Source organism: Struthio camelus, chromosome 1 (genome assembly GCF_040807025.1).
Source record: "Struthio camelus isolate bStrCam1 chromosome 1, bStrCam1.hap1, whole genome shotgun sequence".
In the NCBI taxonomy this organism is placed as follows: domain Eukaryota; kingdom Metazoa; phylum Chordata; class Aves; order Struthioniformes; family Struthionidae; genus Struthio; species Struthio camelus.
Genome location: NC_090942.1, coordinates 224,157,149 through 224,175,385, shown reverse-complemented (window position 1 = coordinate 224,175,385; position 18,237 = coordinate 224,157,149). Strand labels below are relative to the sequence as shown.

The 18,237-nt window shown below is 62.5% G+C and overlaps 3 protein-coding genes across 6 annotated transcripts; 1 reads left to right on the top strand and 2 right to left on the bottom strand.

The window, feature by feature from the left end:
- Positions 1-158: 158 nt before the first annotated feature.
- On the bottom strand, positions 159-5,869 carry ART1 (ADP-ribosyltransferase 1). Of its 2 annotated transcripts, none has more exons than XM_068930888.1 (4): positions 5,736-5,869; positions 1,262-2,165; positions 837-875; positions 159-759 (listed from the first exon to the last, which is right to left on the bottom strand). In XM_068930888.1, the coding sequence occupies exons 2-4, from the start codon at positions 2,049-2,051 to the stop codon at positions 677-679; spliced, it is 912 nt and encodes a 303-aa protein (XP_068786989.1). In that variant the 5' UTR covers positions 2,052-2,165; positions 5,736-5,869; the 3' UTR covers positions 159-676. The 2 variants fall into 2 exon arrangements, with proteins under 2 accessions (XP_068786989.1, XP_068786990.1); XM_068930889.1 differs by lacking the exon at positions 5,736-5,869 and adding an exon at positions 2,448-2,519.
- Positions 5,870-8,436: 2,567 nt separating this feature from the next.
- On the top strand, positions 8,437-10,704 carry SCYGR3 (small cysteine and glycine repeat containing 3; the record flags this gene model as incomplete). Its single annotated transcript, XM_068934359.1, has 1 exon — positions 8,437-10,704. A coding segment is annotated over one exon (1,638 nt), but the record flags the coding sequence as incomplete, so codon positions are not given.
- Positions 10,705-10,858: 154 nt separating this feature from the next.
- ART5 (ADP-ribosyltransferase 5) lies at positions 10,859-13,650 on the bottom strand. Of its 3 annotated transcripts, none has more exons than XM_068930885.1 (4): positions 13,246-13,650; positions 12,652-12,740; positions 11,695-12,406; positions 10,859-11,016 (listed from the first exon to the last, which is right to left on the bottom strand). In XM_068930885.1, the coding sequence occupies exons 2-4, from the start codon at positions 12,697-12,699 to the stop codon at positions 10,955-10,957; spliced, it is 822 nt and encodes a 273-aa protein (XP_068786986.1). In that variant the 5' UTR covers positions 12,700-12,740; positions 13,246-13,650; the 3' UTR covers positions 10,859-10,954. The 3 variants fall into 3 exon arrangements, with proteins under 3 accessions (XP_068786986.1, XP_068786987.1, XP_068786985.1); XM_068930886.1 differs by having other exon boundaries at positions 13,395-13,650; XM_068930884.1 differs by having other exon boundaries at positions 12,652-13,650.
- Between the last annotated feature and the right edge of the window lie 4,587 nt (positions 13,651-18,237).

The following is an 18,237-nucleotide window of genomic DNA, read 5'->3' as shown; positions in this document are numbered from 1 at the left end:
AGGACGGCTGGCGAAGACCCGGGAGCCTGGCTGCGAAGCCGGGCCCGGGCTATCCGAGACGGCTGCTCCCGGCCAGGAGCTTGCTCCACCCCGCTCTCCCAACCCGCCTCCGCAGGACGTCGCAGGAAACCCTCACAGATGCCTCCCCACGGCACAGGAATATTTTTATTACCCTACAGCAATTGCCAGAGAAATGCAAGAAGCTGAAGCAGCGGGGCAGCCCTCCCCCAGGGCTTGGGAGCGCTCCCTTTGCCGGGGCGAAAAGGCAGCCTGGAGCCGTGGGGAGGGGACGAGCCTCCCCGCCGAGGGTCCCGCCAGCCCCTGCCCCGGCCGCCCCGACAGCCCACTGCAGAGCAAACGTGCAACCCCGCATGCAGCCCCCAGCGCCGCGGGAAGGGAAAGCGTCCGCAGCCGCCTGCCCGAGCAGAGCGCAGCGGACGGAGGTTGTCCTGGCTTGAAAACAACTCGGGCTTTGATGCCAGCAAAACCCGCCTGGCAGCACGCAGCAGCGGGCGGGCCCCGGGGACGCCCCCGTCGCCTCGCAGCGCCCCGGTGCCCCGGCCTCCTGCAGCCTCACCCCGCGTCGGCCCGCTCCAGCATTTCGCTAGGGACGGTTTTTTGCATTTCCGAGACGTGGCTTTGCCCGCAGCCGGCGCGCCGGGGTGCACGGAGAGCGTCAGGGGCCTCGTGCCGCCGTCAGGGCGCTGACCGCCAGGAGGAGCCCCCCGAGGCTGGGGGCCCCCCCCGGGCTGCTCCTGCCTGGGGACGCCAGACAGGGGGGTTAGTTACAGCCGGGAGGGGGCAAAGGGGGGATCCCGGGGAGCTGGTTTCCTTACCTGCGCTGAAAACGCACGGCCGCTCCTTGCATCTCTTCTCTGCCAAAGAAAGCGGCGATGGGCACGGAGCAGCGGTGCAAGGTGCCCCGTGCATGGCCCCCCCTGCACGTCACCCCACACATCGCCCTGTGCATGGCCCCACACATGGCCCCCTTCATCGCCCTGTGCATGGCCCTGCACCTTGCCCCATGCCTCGTCCTGCACATCTCCCCGCACATTGCCCTGTGCATCGCCCCCCGCATGGTGCCATGCATGGTCCTGTGCATTGCCCCACACACTGCCCTGTGCATGGCCCTGTGTATGGCCCTGTGCATGGCCCCACGCATGGCCCTCTGCATCTCCCCATGCATGGCCCCGTGCATCTCCCCACACATGGCCCTGTGCATGGCCCCGTGCATCGCCCCAGGGCCCCATGGCCACCTCACCTTGCACAAACGCACAGTTGTAGGAACTGAATGAGTCCTGGGAGCGGAGCTCGATGACGGTCCGGCCCCCGGCGCGAGAGACAGAGGTGACCTGGAAGCTCTCGGAGGGCGGGATGAGGACTTCGTCCTCCTCGGGGAAGAAGGAGAAGTTCCTGATGGCGACACCGTAGCAGGTCTCCACGGAGAAGAAGGTGTCCTGGCCGAAGTGCCAGGCGCTGGTGTTGCGGAGCGAAGAGGAGGTGAAGTGGCCGAAGCGGACAGAGCGGCGCCGCTCAGCAGCGAAGCGGACGCCCCGGACGCCGCGGTAGACCCTGCTGCACCGCCGAGGCTGGGCATCCCGCAGGGCCTGGAGACCCTTGGTCAGGAGGAAGTGGAAGGTCTTGAAGTGGAAGTGGTCGAGGTAGTAGCTGCGGGAGCGCCCGGCCTCCCGCACGGCCGCGTTGAACTCCCCGTGCAGCGGCCCCTGGATGGTGTAGGCCAGGATGGCCAGCTCCTGCTCCGGCTTGAGCCCCGGCGGCCGGGGCGCCCGCTGCCTCCTCTCGCCCCACCTGGAGACGGCGCTCGCCCACGCCTCGGCGTAGACCCGGTTGCTGGCCATCTCGGTGCGGTTCAGCTCGGCCAGCTCGGCCTCCATCGCGCCGGCGCAGCCCCGGTACTCGTCATCGAAGGAGCCGGGGGCCATGTCCATGGTCACCTCCTTGACGGGGAAGAGATCCCGCCTGCGCAGGGCGACGCCGGCCGCCAGCGTCCCCGCCAGCAGCAGCAGCACGCCCAGCGCCGCACGCTCCATGCCGGGCGCTCACTCCCGGGAAGAGCCGCCGGGAAGCACCGGGGATCCCTGGGGACGGAGGCGCCCGACTCCTGGGCCGGCCGGCGGAGCCCGGGAGCGCGGCGACGGGCAGCCCTGGAAGCGGGAAGAAAGCCGTTTTCAGCGTTTTGGGGGGCACATAGCAGAGGCTGGCAAAGAGCAGACCAGGGCCGGGAAGGCGCGCAGCGGCGAGCGCCCGTGTTTGTCGTCCACGGTTTCAGCCGGGTCAGGTTTATCCGCCTGCTCCGCTCCCGTTTTGCCTGCCCGGGTGCCACGGGAGGCGAAGGGCAGAGCCGGGCTATCCGGCGCTGCCCGCGGCCGCTCGCCCCCCGTTTGCTCCTCGGGAGCGGACCCGGCCGAGCGGCCGTGGGACGTTACCTGCGCTGCTGCTGCTCCGGCCGCGGGGCTCCGGGCGCCTCCGCTCATGGCTCGGGGGCAGCCCCCGTGCCCGGCGCAGGGCACTGCTGGCAGGACGGGCTGTCTTTTTATAGCAACCTCGAGCAGGGTTTGCTCAGTCCCAGGTCCACCCCCTCTGGACCTGTTTCTCCTTGGTTATTTATACCCCAGCACCCCATGACTGCCCGGAATAGCCTTCGTTGCCGTATCGCGTTGCTGATTGGGTTGCAGTAACGCCGCCAGGAAACCCCCGGGAAGAAACTGCCTCTGCTCCAATGCGCTTATGCGTCCCGGCCCGAGGAACGCTGTGTTCACCCCACTGGCGTTAAACCACACTGCTCTGCACGCCCAACCCCGCGGCCTTGGGGTTCAGTGCACTCGCCCCCGGGTCCGTCACGCCACTGAGCATGGGGCACATCGTGACACATGTGCCAGCAAAGGTCAGATCTCAGGCTGGCAGCTGGGGTGCCCTGGAGGAGCCAGTCCCAGCCCAGAGCCTGCAGGGATTCGAAGGCCAGAGGCAGAGCTGACCCGTTCCTGGGGACAGGTGGCACCAGCTGGCGTAGGGACATCCCCAGTGCAGGAAACAGGTCTGGCATGGGAAGCGGGCCCTGGGGCAGGAAAGGGGCCCTGGCCCAGGGAAAAGGGTGCTGGTGTGGGAAATGGGTCACAGAATCACAGAGTCACAGAATGGTTGAGGTTGGAAGGCACCTCTGGAGATCATCTAGTCCAACCCCCCTGCTCCACCAGGGTCACCTATAGCACGTTGTCCAGCATCGCATCCGGGCGGGTTTTGCATATCTCCAGGGAAGGAGACTCCACTACCTCTCTGGGCAGCCTGTTCCAGTGCTCTGTCACCCTCACAGTCAAGAAGTTTTTTCTCATGTTCAGATGGACCTTCCTGTGTTTCACTTTGTGCCCGTTGCCTCTTTGCCTCTTGTCTTGTCACTGGGCACCATGGAGAAGAGGCTGGCCTCATCCTCTGAACACCCCCCCTTTCAGATACTTCTACACATTGATGAGATCCCCCCTGAGCCTTCTCTTCTCCAGGCTCTACAGGCCCAGCTCCCTCAGCCTTTCTTCACAGCACAGATGCTCCAGGCCCTTCATCATCTGTGTAGCCCTCCGCTGGTCTCTCTCCAGTAGGGCCATGTCTCTCCTGTACTGGGGAGCCCAGAAGTGGACCCAGTACTCCAGATGTGGCCTCCCCAGGGCTGAGGAGAGGGGCAGGATCACCTCCCACAGCCTGCTGGCAACACTTGGCCTAATGCACCCCAGGATCCCACTGGTCTTCTTGGCCACAAGGGCACACTGCTGCCTCATGCTTCACTTGTTGTCCACCAGCACTCCCAGATCCTTCTCGGCAGAGCTGCTTTCCAGCAGGTCAACCCCCAGCCTGTCCTGGTGCATGGGATTATTTCTCCCCAGGGGCAGGACCCTGCTCTTGCCTTTGTTGAACTTCAGGAGGTTCCTCTCCGCCCAGCTCTCCAGCCTGTCCACGTCCCTCCGAATAGCAGCACAGTCTTCTGGTGTGTTAGCCTCTCCTCCCACTTTGGGATCATCATCAGCAAACTTATGCAGAGGGTGCACTCTGTCCCTTCCTCCAGGTCATTGATGAATACCTTGAACAAGACTGGACCCAGGACTGATCCCTGCGGGACACCGCTAGCTACACGCCTCCAATCAGACTCTGCACCATTCACCACAACCCTCTGAGCTCGGCCATCCAGCCACTTCTCAATCCACCTCACCGTCCACTCATCCAACCCACAGTTCCTGAGCTTACCTACAAGGATGTGATGGGAGACAGTGCCCAAAGCCTTGCTGAAGGCCAGGTAGACACCATCCACTGCTCTGCCCTCCTCTACCCAGCCAGTCATTCCATCAGAGAAGGCTAGCAGATTGGGCAAGCATGATTTCCCTTTGCTGAATCCGTGCTGACTCCTCCTGATCACCTTCTTGTCCTCCACATGCTTAGTGATGACCTCCAGGAGGAGCTGTTCCATCACCTTTCCAGGGATGGAGGGGAGGCTGACAGGCCTGTAGTTCCCTGGCTCCTCCTTCTTGCCCTTTTGGAAGACTGGAGGGACATTGGCTTTCTTCCAGTCCTCAGGCACCTCTCCTCATCTCCAGGACCTTTCCAAGATGATGGAGAGTGGCCTAGCGATAACATTCGCCAGCTCCCTCAGCACTCGTGGGTGCATCCCATCGGGGCCCATGGATTTATGGATGTCAAGTTTGGACAAAAGATCTCTAACCTGATCCTCCTCCACCAAGGGACAGTCTTCCTTTCTCCAGCCCTCCTCTCTTGTCCCCAAGGTCTGGAATTCCTGAGGACTGGCCTTAGCAGTGAAGACTGAAGCAAAGGCAGCATTCAATAAAGCTGCCTTCTCTGTATCCTTTGTCACCAGGGCACCCGCCCCATTCAGCAGTGGGCCCACGTTTTCCCTGGTCTTCCTTTTGCTATGGATGTATTTGAAGAAGGCCTTCTTATTGTCCTTGACATCCCTTGCCAGATTTAATTCCACATGGGCCTTGGCCTTCCTTGTCGCAGCCCTGCACACTCTGACAACGTCCCTGTATTCCTCCCAAGTCGCCTGTCCCCTTTTCCACCTCCTGTACACCTCCTGCTTATGGTGGAGCTTTTACCAGGAGTTCCTTGCTCATCCATGCAGGTCTCCTGCCCGCTTTGCTCAACTTCTTACTCAGAGGGATGCACTGCTCTTGAGCCTGGAGGAGGTGATACTTGAATATTAACCAGCTTTCTTGGACCCCTCTTCCTTCTAGGGCCCTACCCCAGGAGATTCCTCCAAGTAGCTCCCTGAAGAGGCCAAAGTTAGCTCTCCTCAAGTCCAGCCTTGCAATCCTGCTTGTTGCTCTGCTCCCTCCTCGCAGGATCCTGAACTCCACCATCTCATGGTCACTATAGCCAAGGCTGCCCCCAACCTTCACGTCTCCAACCAGACCTTCTTTGTTCGTTAGTACAAGGTCTAGCATTGCACCTCTCCTTGTTGGTGTCTCCACCACCTCAGTCAAGAAATTATCCTCAATGTTCTGCAGGAACCTCCTTGACTGTTTGTGCCTAGCTGTGCTGTCTTGCCAACAGATGTCAGGGTGGTTGAAGTCTCCCATGAGAACCAGGGCCTGTGATCGTGAGGCTACTTCCAGCTGTCTGTAGAAGGCCTCATCGATGACTTCCTCCTGGTCAGGTGGCCTGTAGTAAACCCCCACAACAGTGTCACCCATGTTACCCTGCCCTTTAATCCTTACCCATAGGCTCTCAACTTGCTCTTCATCCACCCCGAGGCAGAGCTCCAGACATTCCAGCTGCTCTCTCACATAAAGAGCAACTCCACCACCTCGCCTTCCTGGCCTGTCTTTCCTCAAAAGCACATAGCCATCCATGACAGCATCCCAGTCATGTGAGCTATCCCACCATGTCTCTGTAACCGCAATGAGATCATGGCCCTGTGACCGCACACACATCTCTAACTCTTCCTGTTTATTCCCCATGCTGCGCGCATTGGTGTACAGGCATTTCAGAGAGCCAGTCAAGCATGCAAGCTTCCCAGGAGAGGTGCAAGAGAAGCCTCCATAGCCATGTCCCATGCTGTCTCCCCTGGCTGTATGCACCCGCTGGAGGCATCCTGACTCGAGCAGTGTTTTACTGACTCCCCTGCCACTAGACCACTCCCCTTCCCCCATCTTGCCTAGCTTAAAGCCCTCCTTACCAGGCTGGCCAATCTGTTGGCAAAGACGTGTGCCCCCCGCTTGGTAAGGTGGATCCCATCTCTCCCCATCAGCTGTTGATCTTCAAACAGGGTCCCACGGTCACAGAAACCAAAGCTCTGTTGCCAACGCCAGTGGTGCAACCAGCTGTTAACTTGGAAAACTCGTCTACTCCTCCTCCCGTCCTTCCCCCTCACAGGCAGGATTGAGGAGAAAACAACCTGGGCTCCCAGACCCTTCACCACCATTCCCCAGAGCTCTGAAGTCCCGTTTGATGGTTCCCAGTTTGCCTTTCGTGTTGTTAGCACCCACATGGAAGATCAGCAGAGGGTAGTAGTCCAATGCATGGACCAGCCTTGGCAGTCTTTCCACGACATCTCTTATTCGAGCCCCTGGCAGGCAGCAAACCTCTCTGGACAAGAGATCAGGTCGGCAGAGAGGTGCCTCTGTCCCCTGCAGCAGGCAGTCACCCACAACAATCACTCGCCGCTTCTTCCGGGGGTTCCTGCACGGCACAGGGTCTGCCAGGCCAGTTGCCTCCCTTGGAGCCATGCCCAGCTCCTCCTCTGCTTGGCATGGTGCCAAACTTGTTCTTCAAGGGTAAGTCTTGAGGAGGAGCAAGAGCCTTTCTCCTTCTACGAGAGGTCACCAGCTTCCAGCCCTCTTCAACAGCGTTATGATGCACCTTTACACATGGTGCTGAGCCCTCTGACACCTCCGCTGCAGTGGGGGCAGGGGACTCCCGGAGCTGAACAGTCTCCGAGAACGCCCTGTCAATCTCCCGCTCATCCTCTCGGATGCTACGCAGCCTACTGACTTCCTCCCGTAACTCCTTTATCTGGTGATGCAACTGGTCAACCACAGCACACCACCTGCAGGAGAGCTGAGTGTCAGCCCAGGCCCCACGGAGAGGCCCCAGGCACTGCCTGCAGCCTGACACCTGCAGAGCTGCATCTGCTGTCGGAGGGTCTGTCTGGGTTGAAGCCTCAGACACAGCTGATGCAGCACCTCCCGCAGCCACTGGGGAACATGCTCTGTGGCGTGTCATGACCATGCCCCGGGGAAGGACACACCACTGTGCAAAATGGAGAGGTGCCTTCTGGCACCCTTCTGTAGAAACTGATGCATCTGTAGGCCTGGCTCTTATATAGACCCTCTGCCTAGCAGTGACTCACAAGGGTGCTTGACCCACCCAATCAGGAGCCACCTGAAACAAAAGCCCCAACTCCCTCTGACCAGGGCAGCCCAGAGAGCTCGTTAGCAGCAGCCCCACCTAGCTAGGACTTCCCAGGAGAAGTTAAGTCAAGGCCCCCTGCAGGAGTCCTTGCCCAGCTCTCCCTTCCTGCTAGCAGCAAGCACCGTCTAGTTCCTCGGGGTTCCCCACAAAGTCTCCACAACTTCCAACAAGGCCCACAAAAGGCCCAGGCAGAGCCCAGACACTGCTGCGCAAACTGCTGCGTCTGTTCGCTGCCTCTGTTGGCTGGGTCCTGGTGTGGGAAAACAGGCCCTGGCGTGGGAAATGGGTCCTGGTGTGGGAAACAGGCTCTGTCTCTGATTTCCTGCCCCGGGCCGGCCCCGCATTTGGGTTTTGGCTGCCCAGAAAGAAGAAAAGTCGGCTCTGGGTTGAACGAGAACGTGCCTTGTGGGGGGACGTGGAAAGAGCAGGCGAGGTAAAGTGGTTCAGCACCACCCAGGAGCGCTGAGGCCAGGCCGAAACACAACGCTTCCACCTGCTTTTGAGTTACTTGAGTATTTTTTCCTTTTTCCTGCTTTGTTTCATCCTCCTAAAAGAGATGGAAATCTGCTTGGGGAACGCCCAGGCGGAGCTGTTTCCTGTGCCTGCCCTGCTGCTTGCAGCCCCACCGCTGGGTGAGACCCCCGCCGGCCCCTCCAGGGGACAGAAGGAGCCCTTGGAGCCAAAAAGCTGTCATTTGCCCATCGTTTTATTTAAAGGAACAAGTAAAGCTCCCACCAGCTGGGCTGACCCCGAGCAGCAGTGCGGCCGAGGCAGTGGGGGCAACAACCCTGCTGAAGGTTTGCTAAAGCCAAGAAGCACTACTGGCCTGCAGCCAGCGCCACTGCTCCAGCCCTCCAAAGCTTCACTGCCACATCAGCTTGTGACCCGAGTTATGGGCTTTGGAGGCAGCCTGGCAGCGCGGTGCTGTTGGCCGAGATGTGCTCGGAGCAGAGGGACGATGATCCTCGCCGGCTCGTGAATGCGCTCTTGGGACTTCTCTCCTGAAAGCGAGAGACTCGTTTCACACCGCTTGGCGGTGCCAGACCTGGCTGCAGGGCACTGAGAGCGACTCCTGGCCGTGCTGCAGTGACACCCACTCAGCGCAGTGCCACATGCCGCGGTGCTTGCTGCGATGCTTGGCATGGTGCATGCCGTGGTGCATGCCACAGTGCTTGCTGCCATGCATGCTGCAGTGCATGCTGTGGTGCTTGCTGCAGTGCATGCCACAGTGCTTGCTGCGGTGCGTGCCATGGTGTGTGCCATGGTGCATGTTGCCGTGCATGCTGTAGTGCATGCTGTGGTGCTTGCTGCTGCAGTGTGTGCCATTGTGCATGCCACAGTGCGTGCTGCAGTGCACACTGTGATGCTTGCTGTGGTGCATGCCACGGTGCTTGCTGCCATGCATGTTGTGGTGCATGCTGTTGTGCATGCTGCGGTGCGTGCCATGGTGCATGCCATGGTGCATGCCATGGTGTGTGCTGCAGTGCACTGTGTGATGCATACCACTGCGCATGCTGCACAGCATGCCATGGTGCGTGGCGCTGTGTGTGCCATGGTGCATGTCGCGGTGCATGTCACGGTGCATGCTGTGGTGCATGCCATGCTGCTGCGCACGGTGGCGCGTGCTGCAGTGCTGCTGGGCTGTATCTCGGCGCAGGGCTGGGCAGCCTGGCATGGGTGCAGCTCGGCCCACGGCCCACCAGGCCGGAGGGGGACCGGGCTCACGCCGAGCGCCCCCAGGTGCCGCCGCCTGGGCAAGCAGGGCGCAGAGGGAGGCAGCGGCAGGCAGAGCGCAGCAGCATGCGTGCGCACTGCTGGTGCAGGCTCCTGCGGCAGGTCTGGCCCCGGAGCGCGGCAGTGGTGCTCGGGCACCTCGCCTGCCGGCCGGGCGCATGCAAGCCCCCCGCTGCCCCGGCCCCAGGGGAACTGCTGGTTCTGCCGCTCCCCGCTCACCCGGAGCCCCCGCGGTGCCGCGGTTTCCCCGCGCCCTTGCAGTGCAGAGCCAGTGCTGGAGGACGTGGAGGGTCCCACGGCCCTGGGCTGCCACCGTGGTGCTGCCCGTCCCTGGTGCAGCGGCACTGGGGCACCAGGAGTGGCTGGGCTGCAACTGGGGCCGCCGTCCCCGTTGCGCCTGCGGTACGGCCTGTGTCGCACTCACCGGCTGTGCGCTGCAGCCGCAGCGAGCCCTGCACTGGCACGGCACTGCACTGCACCACACTGTGTGGCGCCAGCTCGTGCTGCTCCACACTGCACCACATCGCATGGACACTGCACCACGGTGCATCATACTGCACAGTGTTAGCTCACATGGTTCACACCGCACTGCATTGCACTGCCCTGCACCAGCTCACACTCCTCCACACTGCGCCATGTCACAAGGACATTGCACTGCACTGCAGCATACTACACTGCACCAGCTCACATGGCTCCGTACTGCATGTCATGCCAACAGTGCACCACACTGCACCTCATGGACACTGCACCACAGTGACCCACCACACTGCCAGATTCGTGCTGCACCATGCTGACACCACACCACACTGCTCCACGCTCACACTGTGCAACACTGACACTGCACTACCACACATTCACCCTGTACTGTGCTCTACCATGACGGTATGGCACTGCACTGAATCTGCTTGACACTGCGCCACACTGCACTGACCCTACTGCACACTGACGTCACGCTAGACTGCACCACACCATCCCCTGAACACTGCACTCACACTGACACTGCACTCACACCAACACTGCACTGACACTGCGCTCACAGTGACACTGCATCAACACTGCATTCACACTGACACCACACCGCACCAACATTACACTCACATTTGCACCACACTACACTGGCACTGCACTCACACCAACACCACACTGCACCAACACTGCACTCACAGTGACACCACACTGCACCACACTACGCTGACACTGCACTCACCAACACCACACTCACACTGACACTGCATTGACGCTGCACTCACACTGACACCAACACTGCACAGACACTACAGTCACACTGACACTACACTGCACCACACCAACACTGCATTGACACTGCACTCACACGGACACTGACACTGCAGCTCACTGCACAGACACTGCACTCACACTGACACTGCACTGCACCGCACCCACACTGCATTCACACCAGCACCGCGCTGCACCACACTGCGCTGACACTGCCCCCACGCTGACACCTCACCACGCTGGCACTGCACCACACCACCCCCGCACTGCACCCGCACTGCACCCACACCTCCCTGCACTGACGCAGTGGGGCTGCTGCAGGGCCCCAGCGCTGCAGGGCACCGCGCAGCGAGCACGAGGGACACCAGGGCTGCACTCGCCCGGGATGCAGTGCCGGCCCGGCCCGGGGACGGCGCCAGGCCACGCGGCCCTTCCTTAATAACACCACTGGCAGCTCTTCTGGGAGGAGTAAATGAGGTTTTTTTGGTTAATCCCAGGTGGGGTGTTGCCACGCTGCATTTTCTGCCCCGAACTAGCGGCTCGCCAGGGCTGCTCACAGCTCGTCGGCCCCGTGCCAGTGCCCCGAGTTGGTCTCGCAGTGCGGGCGCTTCTCATCTGAAAGCAAAGCGGGGGGCAGGCGGCCGCCCCCGGGAGCGCTGCAGCCGGCGGCCACCGGCACCGCGCCGGCGACGAAACCCCGGGGCCGGCAGCACCCTGCGCAGCCCCCGGCCACCCAGGAGCAGCCGCCGCCGTGGGCTCCGCGTTGCCCGTTCCTGCAGCCCGTTCCCATTCCCACACCCTGCTCCCTGCCCGTTCCCGTTCCTGCACCCCAATCCCTGCCTGTTCCCATTCCCGCACCCCAATCCCTGCCCGTTCCTGTTCCTGCACCCCAATCCCTACCCGTTCCCGTTCCTGCAGCCCAATCTCTGCCCGTTCCCATTCCTGCACCCCAATCCCTGCCCGTTCCCATTCCTGCACCCCAATCCCTGCCTGTTCCCATTCCCGCACCCCAATCCCTGCCCGTTCCCACGGTCCCACACCCCGCTCCCTGCCTGTTCCCACGGTCCCACATCCCGCTCCCTGCCCGTTCCCGTGGTCCCACACCCCAATCCCTGCCCGTTCCCACACCCCGCACCCCGCTCCCTGCCCGTTCCCACACCCCGCACCCCGCTCCCTGCCCGTTCCCACGGTCCCACATCCCGCTCCCTGCCCGTTCCCGCGGTCCCACATCCCGCTCCCTGCCCGTTCCCGCGGTCCCGCGCCGGGCGGGGATCCCGGCTTGGCCCCACTCACGGCCCAGGAAGGCGCAGTTGAAGTGGCTGCAGGTCTGGTTGGCGCTGCGCAGCACGAAGCGGTGGCTCCCGTTGCCCGGGAAGGCCCAGAAGAGCTCGTAGCCGGGGATGAGCACCTCCCGCTCCTCGGCGTAGAGCGAGAAGGCGTGGATGGGCACGCCGAAGCAGCTGCGGATGGTCAGGAAGGTGTCCTGCCCGAAGGCCGCCGCGCGCTCCTCGCTGGCCGAGGCGGAGGCGAAGTGGCCGAAGCGGAAGGGGCTGGCGCCCTGCAGCTGGTAGCGGGCGCCGCGGAGGCCGCGGTAGACGGCGGTGCCGTAGGTCGGCTCGCAGGCGCCCCGCAGCAGCTGCAGCGCCCGCGTCAGGTAGAAGTGCAGGGCTTTGAAGGGGAACCGGGCCTCGTAGACGGCCCGCGACAGCCCGGCCCCCCGCACCGCCGCGTTGAACACGCCGTGCAGCCCGTTGTCCGTGTAGGCGACGATGGCCTGGCCGTACTCGTCCTTGAAGCCCGGCGGCAGCCCGGCGGCCAGGGAGCCCTTGACGTGGCGCCAGCGCTCCTCGGCGCTCCGCCAGACCCGCCGGAAGAGCCGGCGCGCCGCCCCGGCCCCCTCGCGCTCCAGCAGCACCGGCGCCGCCGCCTCCATCGCCTCCGCGCAGCCCAGGTACTGGTCGTCGAAGGCGCCGGGCATCATGTCCATGGGCAGCAGGGCGCCCGCCTGGGGCGAGGGCGGCGTCGGGGCCGGGCCAGCCCCGAGGCCACGGGGATGGGCGGCGTGCCGGCGAGCCTGCACAAGGGCTCGGCAGGCTCCCTGCTCGGCAGCACGGCCCGGACGCGGAGCGAGCAGGCGCCCAGCTGGGCGGCGAGCCGGCTGGAGGGTCCCGAGAGCAGCGGGAGGAAACGAAAGCGTGGGGGCTCAGCGGGAGGAAGGGACGGCGGCCCCGCGACGGGCGCACCACTCACCCGCGGGGCGCCCAGCAAGGCGCCGAGGCACAGCCACGTCCAGCGCATCCCGCCTCACCCCGGCGGCTGCCGCGCAAACCCGGCCCAGGCTGGAGGGGAGGGGGGCAAAGACAAACCCCGTGCAGGAGCCACCTCGGAGCAGCGAGGGGCTCGCCGGGCCGGCGGGCAGCGTGCCGGTGGCTGCCGGGGAGGATGAGCGGGCATCGCTCAGCCGCTGCTGCCGCGGGAGCGCGGCACGGGGCGCTTCCCCCAGACCCGGCACCGGCTGCGGCAGGGCGCCGCGCTCGCAGGAGGGTTTTAGGAACGCCCTGGGCAAATACGCCCCCGGGGACGGGTCAGCCCCAGCCGCGGCGTCCCGTTGAGGTCCCTCCCGAGGCGCTTTAAGACCGGGGTTGTGCAGGCTGCTGCCCCCGCTGACGGTGTTTCCGCGCCTGCAGCGGCCCCGCTGGCCAGGCGCCCTCCTCCGGGGACCTGCCGCAGCCCCTCGCCCCGGCCAGCGCCGTGCAATCGCGCCCATGGCTAAGGGGGTCGGGAGAGCATCCGGCCGGACCCAGACCCAGACCCGGACCCGGGCGCTGCTGCCTTCTTCCGCACCTTCCTCCTCCCCCCGCCTGGCTGCCGGGACGGCCTGCGGCAGCACCGCGGCCGGGCGGCCTCGTGGGGCCTCGCCGGAGCTGCAGCCTGAGCCGGAGCTGGAGCCGGAGCCAGAGCAGCAGCAGGTCGGGGCACAAGGGTGTCGGTACCTGCGGTCCGGCGGGCGCCCGCTGCGCCGTCCCCGGCGGGCGCTGCAGGGCCGCCGGAGGAAGCGTGTGAGGCTCAGCCTGAAACCGGAGCCCCAGTGCGCAACAGGAAAGGGGAAGCAGCAGCGAAACCGCCCCTGCGCTTGCATTTTTCGGCAGGCGGGAGGCCGCTGGGCGAACGGGGCCGGCTGCACGCCCCGACGCACACAGCCGCAGCCCCGAGCCGGGCTCTGCTGCCGCTGCACCCCAGGGATGCAAACCCCAGACATCCCAGGACGAGGCCAAGACTGTGCTCGTCCCCGGACCCCCCCTCTTCTGCATGCGTGGGACAGGGACAACTGAGGCAGATAAAACCCCGGTCTAGATGCAGGCCAGAGATGCACACGGGCGGCGTGAAGGCAGGAGTGGGGCAGGACGCGCGGGGCGAGGGGCGCCGGGACGACCCCTCGGGGTGCCGGTTCAGGCCATCCTTGCCCACGGGACTCGACTGCCCGACGCCCTCTTCTCTCCCGCCAGCTCACCCAAAGCGGGCGCCCGGGTGTCCCCAGCGAGAGCGCTGGGCGCCCCTGGGCTGTGGGGCCAAGGGACGTGGACGCGGGGCTCGGAGGCTCCTTGGCATCCAGGATAATCCCTGTGATTGCTGCAGCCCTCCTTAAACGAGCAGAGGTGCAGGAACAGGAGACATGGTGTGAAAGTCCCAGGAGTGCTGCTGAAGGAGGTCCTGCCCTGCTGCACCAGGGCTCCTGGTGGGGTCCCAGCTCTGTGCAGGGTCCTGGCTCCCTGTGAGGTCCAGGCTCCCTGCAGGGTCCCAGCTCCCTGCAGGGTCCCAGCTCTGTGCAGGGTCCTGGCTCCCTGCGAGGTCCTGGCTTCCTGAGAGGTCCTGGCTCCCTGCGGGGTCCCAGCTCTGTGCAGGGTCCTGGCTCCGTGCGGGGTCCGAGCTCTCTTTGCCGTGTCCCAGCTCCCTTTGCCAACAGATTGGCCATCCTGGTAAGGAAAACTTTAAACTAGGAAAGATGGGGGAAGGCCAGAATTATGGAGAGCACCTAGACAGCAAAATAGGCCTCAAGTGGGGATAACTCCAGCGGCTGCATACAGCCAAGGAAGTGCCTACAAGACATGACTATAGGGTGTCCTCTTGCACCTCTCCTGAGAAACTGGCACACTCAAATACCTCCCTGAAATGCCTGTACACCAATGCATGCAGCTTGGGGAATAAGCAGGAAGAATTAGAGATGTGTGCCCTGTCGCAGGGCCACGATCTCATTGCGGTTACAGAGACATGGTGGGATAGCTCACATGACTGGAAGGCTGTCATGGATGGCTATGTGCTTTTGAGGAAAGACAGGCCAGGAAGGTGAGGTGGTGGAGTTGCTCTTCATGTGAGGGAGCAGCTGGAATGTCTGGAGCTCTGCCTTGGGGTGGATGCTGAGTGAGTCAAGAGCTTGTGGAGAAGGACTGAGGGGCAGGCTAACATGGGTGAAAGCAAGGCACAAACAGTCGAGGAGGTTCCTGCAGAGGATTGATGATAATTTCTTGACTGAGGTGGTGGAGACACCAACAAGGGGAGGTGCGCTGCTAGACCTTGTACTAACGAACAAAGAAGGTCTGGTTGGAGACGTGAAGGTTGGGGGCAGTCTTGGCTGTAGTGACCATGAGATGGTGGAGTTCAGGATCCTGAGAGGAGGGAGCAGAGCAACAAGCAGGATTGCAAGGCTGGACTTGAGGAGAGGTAACTTTGGCCTCTTCAGGGAGCTACTTGGAGGAATCTCCTGGGGTAGGGCCCTAGAAGGAAGAGGGGTCCAAGAAAGCTGGTTAATATTCAAGTATCACCTCCTCCAGGCTCAAGAGCAGTGCATCCCTCTGAGTAAGAAGTTGAGCAAAGCGGGCAGGAGACCTGCATGGATGAGCAAGGAACTCCTGGTAAAAGCTCCACCATAAGCAGGAGGTGTACAGGAGGTGGAAAAGGGGACAGGCGACTTGGGAGGAATACAGGGACGTTGTCAGAGTGTGCAGGGCTGCGACAAGGAAGGCCAAGGCCCATGTGGAATTAAATCTGACAAGGGATGTCAAGGACAATAAGAAGGCCTTCTTCAAATACATCCATAGCAAAAGGAAGACTAGGGAAAATGTGGGCCCACTGCTGAATGGGGCGGGTGCCCTGGTGACAAAGGATACAGAGAAGGCAGCTTTATTGAATGCTGCCTTTGCTTCAGTCTTCACTGCTAAGGCCAGTCCTGAGGAATTCCAGACCTTGGAGACAAGAGAGGAGGGCTGGAGAAAGGAAGACTCTCCCTTGGTGGAGGAGGATCGGGTTAGAGATCATTTAGGCAGACTTGACATCCATAAATCCATGGGCCCCGATGGGATGCACCCACGAGTGCTGAGGGAGCTGGCGGATGTTATCGCTAGGCCACTCTCCATCATCTTTGAAAGGTCCTGGAGATCAGGAGAGGTGCCTGAGGACTGGAAGAAAGCCAATGTCACGCCAGTCTTCCAAAAGGGCAAGAAGGAGGAGCCAGGAAACTACAGGCCTGTCAGCCTCACCTCCATCCCTGGAAAGGTGATGGAACAGCTCCTCCTGGAGGCCATCACTAAGCATCTGGAGGACAAGAAGGTGATCAGGAGGAGTCAGCACGGATTCAGCAAAGGGAAATCATGCTTGCCCAATCTGCTAGCCTTCTCTGATGGAATGACTGGCTGGGTAGAGGAGGGCAGAGCAGTGGATGTTGTCTCCCTGGACTTCAGCAAGGCTTTGGGCACTGTCTCCCATCAGATCCTTGTAGGTAAGCTCAGGAAGTGTGGGTTGGATGAGTGGACGGTGAGGTGGATTGAGAAGTGGCTGGATGGCCGAGCTCAGAGGGTTGTGGTGAATGGTGCAGAGTCTGATTGGAGGCGTGTAGCTAGCGGTGTCCCGCAGGGGTCAGTCCTGGGTCCAGTCTTGTTCAAGGTATTCATCAATGACCTGGAGGAAGGCACAGAGTGCACCCTCTGCATAAGTTTGCTGATGATGATCCCAAAGTGGGAGGAGAGGCTAACACACCAGAAGACTGTGCTGCCATTCAGAGGGACGTGGACAGGCTGGAGAGCTGGGCGGAGAGGAACCTCCTGAAGTTCAACAAAGGCAAGAGCAGGGTCCTGCCCCTGGGGAGAAATAATCCCATGCACCAGGACAGGCTGGGGGTTGACCTGCTGGAAAGCAGCTCTGCCGAGAAGGATCTGGGAGTGCTGGTGGACAACAAGTGAAGCATGAGGCAGCAGTGTGCCCTTGTGGCCAAGAAGACCAGTGGGATCCTGGGGTGCATTAGGCCAAGTGTTGCCAGCAGGCTGTGGGAGGTGATCCTGCCCCTCTCCTCAGCCCTGGGGAGGCCACATCTGGAGTACTGGGTCCACTTCTGGGCTCCCCAGTACAGGAGAGACATGGCACTCCTGGAGAGAGTCCAGCGGAGGGCTACCAAGATGATTAGAGGGCTGGAGCACCTCTCCTCTGAAGAAAGACTGCAAGAGCTGGGCCTGTTCAGCCTGGAGAAGAGAAGATTGAGAGGCGATCTCATCAACGTGTACAAGTATCTGAAGGGGGAGTGTCTAGAGGACGAGGCCAGCCTCTTCTCCGTGGTGCCCAGCGACAGGACAAGAGGCAACAGGCAGAAAGTTAACCACAGAAACCTAAGGAAAAAACTCCACCTAAACCTGAGGAAAAACTTCTTGACTGTGAGGGTGACAGAGCATTGGAACAGGCTGCCCAGAGAGGTAGTGGAGTCTCCTTCGCTGGAGATATTCAAAACCCGTCTGGATGTGATCCTGGACAACGTGCTGTAGGTGACCCTGGTGGAGCAGGGGGCTTGGAGCAGATGTTCTCCAGAGGTTCCTGCCAGCCTCAGCCGTTCTGTGATCCCTGCAGGGTCCCAGCTCTCTTCAGTAGGCAGCAGATAGGTGTCTTTGTACCACTGATTTCGAGTGTGAAAATTCTTAATAGGGGCCTGAATATCTTTGAAATCTTATTCCCATAGCCAGATCCTTAGAAGGAGGCCAGTGCCTGGCCCTCAAGGAAATCACAGGAGTTAGAAACCAAAATCCCTCTGCAGATTGGGCCTGACAGCCCTGTCTTCTTCGGCAGCAGTACTCAAAAACGCTCCCGTGCCCGGCCGCCGTTGAGGTTGGATCCACCAGGGCTGGACCTGGCGCCGGGCAGCGCCCAGCCGGTGGCTCTCCCCTCCAGCGCCAACCCCGAGGGCTCGGCCCGTCTTCCCGCTGCTGCGCGGTCGCGGGACGCTGCTGCTCGGCGTCGGGAAAGGCGAGGAAGGAGGGGAGGAGCGGTGCGCGGCGGCCGGCAGGGAGCCCTTTCTTTCCCTTGCTTCTCGAGCAGCCCGTGCTCTCTCCCAAAGCGGGTGGCCAATCTGCTGGGAGCGTCCAGCCCGCTCTGCCCCGCGGCCAGAGGCCCCCGGCGCCCCCAGACCCGGCTCCTCTCCAGCGCGGCGGCCCCCAGCCCGGCCGCCTGCTGCAGGGGAAAGGCCACGCGCAGGGCTCCCCGGCTGAGCCAGGCACCCACGTGCTTTGCAAGGGTGACGATGATGATGACGACGATGGCGACGAAGGCCCCCTCGGCAGGCTGGTGCTGGGGATGCGGCACGGCTTAGAGGAGAGCCAGCACCTTCCTGCCCCCGGCCCGGCCTGGGCACGCCGGGCCGGACGAGCTGCTCCTTGGGCTCGCTTCCCGAAGGAGCACGAGGCGCAAACGCCGCCTCCGCTCAGGAGCCCCCTGGCCCGCCGAGACCCCTGCTCTGGGCACGCTGGAGGCTTTCCCCTTCCCACGGCGGCTGGCGCGTCCCCCTTTCCCACCGCCGCCCAG

What these genes read in the sequence shown, in the direction of transcription:
- ART1 (XM_068930888.1), bottom strand. Translation starts at nt 2,051, where the DNA reads ATGGAGCGTGCGGCGCTGGGCGTGCTGCTGCTGCTGGCGGGGACGCTG. An exon ending in CAACTGTGCGTTTGTGCAAG is followed by an intron (nt 876 to 1,261) that starts GTGAGGTGGCCA and finishes TTTCTTTGGCAG; the next exon opens with AGAAGAGATGCAAGGAGCGG. An exon ending in GCCGTGCGTTTTCAGCGCAG is followed by an intron (nt 760 to 836) that starts GTAAGGAAACCA and finishes TGGCGTCCCCAG; the next exon opens with GCAGGAGCAGCCCGGGGGGG.
- ART5 (XM_068930884.1), bottom strand. Translation starts at nt 12,699, where the DNA reads ATGCGCTGGACGTGGCTGTGCCTCGGCGCCTTGCTGGGCGCCCCGCGG. An exon ending in CCTTGCTGGGCGCCCCGCGG is followed by an intron (nt 12,407 to 12,651) that starts GTGAGTGGTGCG and finishes CCCTCGCCCCAG; the next exon opens with GCGGGCGCCCTGCTGCCCAT. An exon ending in CAACTGCGCCTTCCTGGGCC is followed by an intron (nt 11,017 to 11,694) that starts GTGAGTGGGGCC and finishes CTTTGCTTTCAG; the next exon opens with ATGAGAAGCGCCCGCACTGC.